Raw genomic sequence first — 8,309 nt, 5'->3', positions numbered from 1 at the left:
AATCGATTAAAAAATGTCATTTTTCAGGGTATAATACATTCCAGAAGAACAGCAGGAAGCGGGAATATATTCTCTTTAAAAATATTGTTACAATAACTTGTCAGTCTGACAGACATTTTTAAAATGCAGTAAACAAAGAGTAAATACACATTAATCAGGAACAAAATTTCATGGCATTGAGATTAGTTTGGCCTGAATTCCTGAGGCTTGAATGCATGAGCCCAAGCAAGTCCAAGTCTAAATGCAGTTTGAGGTCAAGCCTGGTGAGACCCCAGGCCTAGAGACCTCCAACAATGTTTGATACTATGAATTGGCACAAACAATGAGACCAACACAAAATGTATTTGCTGGTGACAAAATCCTATTTGAACTTTAAACCTTGCAAGTACAACACTGACCTCACGGAAAATGGGCCTCATTAATGGAGTTTACACGTCAAATATGTGCTTTTTGTAGTTAAAGATGTTTAATTTCCCATTTGACCTTTACCCTTTGGATCAATCATGCAAAACATAGAATCCCTACAAATGACTTACAGAACATTTTAAGTATTTCCCTTCCAGAATGTTAAAATTACATATGAGGCTTTAAAAAACTTGATGGATGAATGGACAAAAGGATAAACTGAAGTATAACCTATGCAATAGGTTATACTTTGTATAATGTCACAAGTAGAGTACTGTCAAGCATTACATAATTTAATATGTGGTACTTTCTTTTTCTTTTCCGAAATTAACTTAAGCAGAGGAGAAGCCTCATAATGAAGTAAACTTCCCTCCTTTCACGACAAATCAAATGTCCCAGCGCCTTCTGCAAGCTTCAGTGTTTAAAAACATTTCTTGATGGCCCTTTGTAATTGTGCTAATATTTATCTATGCATTAATTACTTGTTATATTCATCATTTTGAGGAGACAGTGCTTGAAATGTGAATCTTAACAATGTTAACGCTGACTAGTCAAAATGCTAAAATTGCATTTCATCACTTCAACTCCACTTGGTAATTGAGGTTATTTATGTAAAATGCCCACAATCTCAAAAGATAATAAAAAATTATATTTATATTTTATGTCTATTCATAAAAAAAACAATCACACAAAAAACTATGTACAACACATAAGAACATACATCCTATAAGTGCCACACTTTCTTGTATGACAATCATACATAAAGTATACAAAATTTCATTAATATGAACTTGAAAAAATTTCCCTGGATTTTTTTTTTTTTTTTTTACAGAGAAGTTATGAAAAGCAATTTAACAATCTTTCATGGTCACAGAAATTTGCATTTCTCTTCTGTCTTCATGCAATAATATCAAAAGACAAAACTAGGGAAGTTTACAAAATAATCTCAAAATTTATACCAAATTACATGTTCCATAAATACAAATCCTTCATTTTACTTATGCTTAACATAAAGAAAGGTGTTAAGCTGATTACTTCAATGGATGGAAGAATTCTTACACCATTCTAACAGTATAGTTTTCACCAACACTAAGGAATCATACCAATAAGGCATCAAGATGAAGTAATTATTGCAAACACAGAAAAATTCATATAAACCATCTACACACCCTATGTAGGAAGTGTATTAGTATGCCATCCTTTATTGCCCAATTACAATGTGGTGCCTTGCACAGGCACCACATAGGCAGCCCTTGAGTGCCTATAGCATGCTGCACTACAGTCACACTTAGGGCCGCCTGTGGTGCAGACTACAGGTACACTTTTTTGCCTGTAGTATAAAACAGACTATAGTCAACCCATAAGGGTTATACATCAGCCCTGGGTCCAGCTGCATTCCTTCAAGACTTTATCTTTTCATTATAGTTTCCTTTACTCTCCCAACAAAGCAGTTCAACTCCCTTAACTTTGTCTTGCTCCATTTTTCACCAAATTTAAGAACAAATCTTTCTGGCCAACCCTAGGAATGTTACTCAGTGGGGACACTATTAATGAGCCGAAATATAGAAACTTCTAAAAATACATAAGTGAAAACAGTAACTCAAAATAAGGATTAATCTGGAATCAACAGGGAGACTTTCAAAATGCATCACTTCTAATATGACAGCCAAACAATAAACCATCACAATGATGTAGCTGGTATGTAAAGATGCATGGTAAGTTAAAAGATTACTGTAATAATTCTTGCCCAACTGAAGTACACTAAATGTTGAAGCAATGGTAGATGAGTTAGGTGGCAAGAATGAATATAAACACAAGGAGAAGTAAAAGCGCAATCATTAGTGGAATGACAGCGAGATAAAAAAAAATGGTCATCCTAATCCACGAAATGGCATTAGATGTGACATAAGTGAGGCAACTATATTAAAGGATAAGGAAGATAAAAATTATCTAAGGGAAGAAGGAAATAAGTATGCTTTCAATGTATGCCACAAACAGAGCCTGGAAGTATAAAAGGCAACATTTCTGGAAAAGGACATTGGATACAGTGATTAAAGTGCCAGTCAGAGGTATATATGTAGTAAGAAGAGATTTCTTAATTATTTTTTAAATTTTGATGGGGAGATACAACTTTGGAGTAACTAAGGCTGAAGCTATTGGAATTCTGCCTCTGACAAAGATTAAAGTTGCAAAACAAGCCTAGTGATGTTGGTTGCTTTTATCATGAGTATAGATGGCATAAAAGAAAATGATTGCACTACAGGGTATTAAACAGTGCCAGTTGTTGCTTAAGTACTGTAATTGTGCAGCAGTGGAACTACTGACTGACTCATCATTTAAGCCTAATTCTGTCATTAATCCAGCCTACCATTCTCATTCTATTATATTAAAGTTCAACAGGAAGTGCTGTCACTTATTGAGTATTGGGTATAGAGTAAAACATGCTCGTAGACTTTCTTCACAGACTAGGAGTGAATGTGAGTTCAACAGGTTCTGAGTTCTTGTGGCTGTTTGCTCCGTACAAACGAACCAGTTCTTAAACCTCTTTTTTTTAGCCTGTCTCAGACATAGAGGCATCCTAGCCTCTCGAATCTTCTCAAGTTACAACCTATGGCTTGGTGCAGGATATGCTTCACTTGATGTATTTGGTGTGTCTTCTATAAGTCCAGTCTTGTTCCTGGACAGGTCTCTTCTATGGGTCCAGTAGTTTTTCCACACAATGCACTCTCATGACTGTAGTCTTGGTTCTGGTACAAAGGTAGACTTTTTATTCATCTAGGAATGCTGTCTTCATCTGAAACACGAATGTTTTGGCTGAGTTGATTACTTGTCTCCTCTCTGTGGTTCCAATGATCGAAACTCGTGTCTTCACCTTAGCTGTGCTCACATGCAGTGTCCCAACTGTGTCTGAAATTAGTGTCTCATGTACTCTTATGTTCCAGGCTATTATAATTTATGTCTCCACCCACAGTTACACATGAACCCTCTGCAAGATTCTCTTGGTCACGGTGACTGGTTTTTACTTATGATAAAGTAAATTTGCCTCACTGACCTTGTTACCTATATGTACTAGTCACTCTGGTACCATCCTTTAATGAAACATGGAATGTGTAACGTGCTAGCTGTAAAAGGAAATTAACTCGAACATCTCCAGAACCATACACATGGTCATCCTACTATTCTATCCTCAATCACTCACCTGCCACTACTAACAGATAGTCTAACTTGGTTCATAAGGAATGTGGATAAAGCATGCATGTACAGAGCCACAAATAATGCTATAGTAAACAAAAACAAGTAACTCTTGTATCAATGAAGCTATGAATTCCCTGAACCATAAAATCTAGATAAAACATGTAATATCCATTAGTACTTTTGTAAGTGATGTGTGAGAAGTATTAAGAGCAGAAAATTCACCAAGTCACAGCGATACTTCTTAGAACGCAGAATCTTCGCCCTTCTAGATGAAAAGATAGCAACAATAGCACTACAGTGCCTAGAAACCCTGTATAAAAAGAATATCTTAAAGCAAATATTCACATCATCATTCATGGCATATGATAACAGTAAAATTTGCTTAAAATTACAAGTGGAGGATACATGGTAATTAATAATGAATACCATATGATCATCACTAATGATAAAAAACCTGGTAATGCAAAACTACATCATCTTCCCAGCTCAATCCCTAACTGGGGGTCACTGGTTTTAACCGTCCTGCGCACAGGCCGAAAATAAAAGGGTGTAAGGTACACAACTTTTCCCCCGGGCAGAAAAGAACATGCCCAAGGACAAATTTTTTGGTAAAATTCGGTACGTCCGAACTATAACTGATATACGCTTCTGGTTAGTGTTATTATTTTGGCAAATGATTGAACTATTTCCTAAAGCAATTGGAACATCTTTACTAAGCTGAGCAATAAAAATGATGAGAAATATAATAATTAGGTTTGGGGAGTTTTTTTTATACTTAAATTATGTAGAAATGTTTGATCTTTCACACGGAAGCAATAATTTTGCTATAAATGTGTTTGCTAATGAGCGTAATTGATTAAAAAATGCAAATTTTTTACGGAGTGCAATTTTAAGATTTTCCAACCTAATGTTGACATTTTGTATCGTAGCTAAGTAAGCTAGCGGCGGCAGGTTTGTGTTTTCTTCGAGATTCATCATCTATCGACCCAGTGGCGTCACGTATGTTTTCTATGATTGACACGGTTTTTGTTCATGAATTTTTCCCGAAAATAACTTACATATGATGCATCCGACGTGTCATGTGTGCTTACAGAAAATGATTTATTGACGTGCTACGCATCATCAGATCACGAGAGGGTTAAAGTATTTTCATGGTATTTCTCTCTTGCATATTTCGTCTCTCATGTCTTATTGAATGCAGTCTCTCTATCTGTCAGAACTGTTTCATACCTACACCAGAGTTGCAAAAATCCATAATGTTATCTCTTACTACCAAGTACCAAGACACATTTTCTAAAAAAATTCCTTTAAAAATCACCCTGCATCTAATATCCTCATGGTTAGGGTTATGGTTTCCAGTGCTACCATAAGTTTATGGGAATCTTCGAATCTAGTGTATCATGCAACTCAAAATTTTGTCCTGAGATCATGACTTCACCACATAATTTGTGTAGCATGTGGATTGTCTATATTTTCAATCACACTAGGTTATGCTAATGTGCATGTTTCATTTGGTAGAATATACTAAGCTACGCTTACTATGCCGGTGTCAGTTTTGGCAGATTCCACTGAAAATTCATTACATCAGTTAACTTGTCTAATAATTCATTGCTATTTTTTATAATTAACAATCACTGAACTATTCTTACAAGACTGACATAACTACAGGAAGTACTCAAATAAAAAACCAGATCGAGAAACAGCCGTTTGCCAATGTTAGTAAATGAGAAGAGCTTAAGAAAATATGCAAAGAAACTTAATCTGCAGGTTGTACCTGTGGCTGAAAATTGAATGTGCAGGCTGCAAAATGGTGTTGAACGGGCAAAAGCAACTTCCACAACAGGCAAAATCACATATTTACTGCATTTATAAATTAAAAGATAACCAGCATTTTAAATCCAGTTCTGTTCACTTAAAAAAAAGCTAGAAATGGCAGCAAGAGTATATGTAAAACTTTGCTATCATTTGGCAATGATGTCAGTAAAACTCAATCAGCTGATGTTTGCGAATGTTATCAGAATGCATATGACACTTCATGGCAATGTTCATATTTCACAATATGATAATAAGATGATGGTAATACTGTACATGCAATACAGTAGGTATAGCAAAAGTTTTATGAAAATGATCAGCTTTTATACAACTGTACATATTTGAACTATGGAAATATATATTGTCCATATAACAGCCTAACTGGGACCAACAGTAGACAAAAATATTGTATCTTGTGTATGATGTATCCCCTATAATTAGGATAAAGATTATACATAATTAGAGGTAGCATGAGAAATGTGTATACGTATATAGCAGACTAACACCTAAACACCACTGCTCCTCTAATTTGGAAGCACATTGTTCGATGGCCTTAAGCTATTTGGTGTCCAGCAATTTGTAACTTAATCCCACTACCATCGCATTTAGTTTTTACTTCTGAGTATGCATGAATCATCAGTTGAATATTAAAACCAAATTTTAGCAGAAAATCTAGTACTAGTTTATTTTTTTCATGGTGTAGATAAGAAACAGCTCTTGTTGTTTTGGCACCAACATTTTACACACATGAAACATGACGTCATCATCATCATCATCAGCCTTGTGACATGTGATTTTTCACTGGTAAACAGTATGTAATGTCAATTAACCTTTGTTGTCACAGCACATTCTAAAACACTGAAAATCATTTACTTTTACCTACCTATACAGTGAAAAATTGAATGGAATATAAAATTTAGGCCAAAGGTCAAGTACTGGGACCTATGAAGTCATTCAGCCCAAAATGAAAACTATTTCAGATTATGCACTTGTTCCCCAGTCTAGTTGTGATAACACACTGGTTGAAGGGGATTTCTCTAGCAGCAGTGAATACCCATCCATGGGAATAACTTCTTTCTTTCATCTACTGAAGAACTTTACCAAACTGCCTTTCTGGGCAATAAGCATAAGCAAAATATAGGGTCAGTATATTGCATGGGTGCATACATAGGATTGTGCAGCTAATGTAAATTACAGTAAATCCTTCATCACTCATATTTAGAATATATCTTAAACATAGAAACATCAACAGATATCTGATTGTGACAAAGGAATGATTAAAACAACTGAACATAAGCCACTGAATCTTAAGTAACACTTGATTCACAGTGTTTAGTTAATACAACCCTGTAATGATAATCTAGGAGGCTGTAATCATTTTCACATGTAGCAGTAATTTCCTTGGAGCATAAAAGAGCATGCATGTATAATTAATGTGTGATCACATAGATTTTATCCTGTCAACTACAGCTTGTTATAAAATTTAGGAAATTCTCATATTCATTCTCTCCATCTCAAGTTATTAGTCAACCTTCATAAATATAAATAATGTGTAATGCCTTCCACTCTATGACATACAAGTAACAAATAATGAAGAAATGTCTGGAATGTACTGCATCTTTGGGAAAGTCAGTTGTAATCTTGATCTCAGCTACACAGTAACAAAAAACCAACGTATGTAAGTGTACGGGACTTTATGAAATTACCATATTTAACAATAAAATTTAATTTTCAATGCCCTGGAGTAAATCTTTCATATTATATAAAACTAAAAAATTATACCTTGATTGAAAAACAAGAAAAAAAAAATTAAAATAATGAATGAAAAGCTAGTTATACCATTTTGAGTACAACTTCCTAGTTCTCTCTGGGCAATGATGTCAATCTTTTTAAACTTAACTTTCCATTGAAATTTCATCATTAAACACATTCTGTTAGTGATACGTCATCTATATGAAAATGACTTCCAACAGGTACAGAAAAATGACTTGCTATGTTAAGAGATCTGTTGAAACTAAGCCTCAAAAGGCTCACTAAACAGTCATGAGTACCCTGACTCAACACCTTGAAAATTTTACTCTTCATTCATGACTACATCAACATGATAATCACTTTACCTTCCTAAATTCACGACTATAATAACTTCAAGAATTTAAAATCAAGCTATATCAACTTCAAATGATGTTGTTGCTCCGATGTCCTTTCTAGTATAGTTCTCTCACTGTGGCTGTAAGAATAAAAATATCTAAACATACACACAAGGAAGAAAGAAAGTTTAAGAACTGAAAATTGTCAAATTTTTTGGTAAAGACTTTTCTCCATAAAGTTCTACACCATAAAATCATATATCGGACACAATTCATTTACCAATAATAACATTTCTGAAGGAAACACTGCTTAATTCTTCACAAAGGTTGAGTTGACTAATTAACCCTACAAACATTTGCATCCTTTATTGGCAACTTCTTTCACAGTAAATCTCTTATTTTTTTCCTTAGTACATGTAGGCACATTGTGATCTTGAATACTGTACTCCAGCTACAGCTACGAAATAAGTGTCTTGGCATATACATATATTGTGACTATAAAGCCTTCTTGAGATTTGCCAATTCATTCACTTCCTCTACCGAAATGCCATGTACGTATATCCTATATTAGATTACATTCTCAGACATTCACTCCCATTAAAACATTCACAAGAAACAAAACTTTACTGCAAATAAGAAAACTGACATACATTTATGAAGTGGATGAGCAAGTACAAAAATAAATTCCTCATGTCACGTTACTTCTTTCTTGTCTGCCTTCGTAATGCACTCCTCAGCACTCTGGAGGACTCTTCTACTTGATCCTGTACATCTGTAAAACAGGTATAATTAAGGATGCTAACATTACCT

At 34.5% G+C, this 8,309-nt stretch overlaps 1 protein-coding gene across 5 annotated transcripts in view; it reads right to left on the bottom strand.

Annotated features, from left to right (window-relative positions):
• Positions 1–1,056: 1,056 nt before the first annotated feature.
• Positions 1,057–8,309, bottom strand: part of LOC135205473 (E3 SUMO-protein ligase PIAS1-like) — a 105,332-nt gene continuing 98,079 nt past the window's right edge. For 3 of the 5 annotated variants that reach the window (XM_064236165.1, XM_064236168.1, XM_064236169.1), the window contains exon 10: positions 1,057–8,271. In XM_064236165.1, the coding sequence (XP_064092235.1) occupies positions 8,198–8,271 (74 nt within the window). In that variant the 3' untranslated portion in view covers positions 1,057–8,197. The remainder of the gene's footprint in view (positions 8,272–8,309) is intronic. The other 2 variants (XM_064236166.1, XM_064236167.1) reach the window with 2 other exon arrangements.

Source organism: Macrobrachium nipponense, chromosome 24, assembly GCF_015104395.2.
Source record: "Macrobrachium nipponense isolate FS-2020 chromosome 24, ASM1510439v2, whole genome shotgun sequence".
NCBI lineage: Eukaryota > Metazoa > Arthropoda > Malacostraca > Decapoda > Palaemonidae > Macrobrachium > Macrobrachium nipponense.
This window is presented reverse-complemented; position numbering and strand designations above follow the sequence as displayed.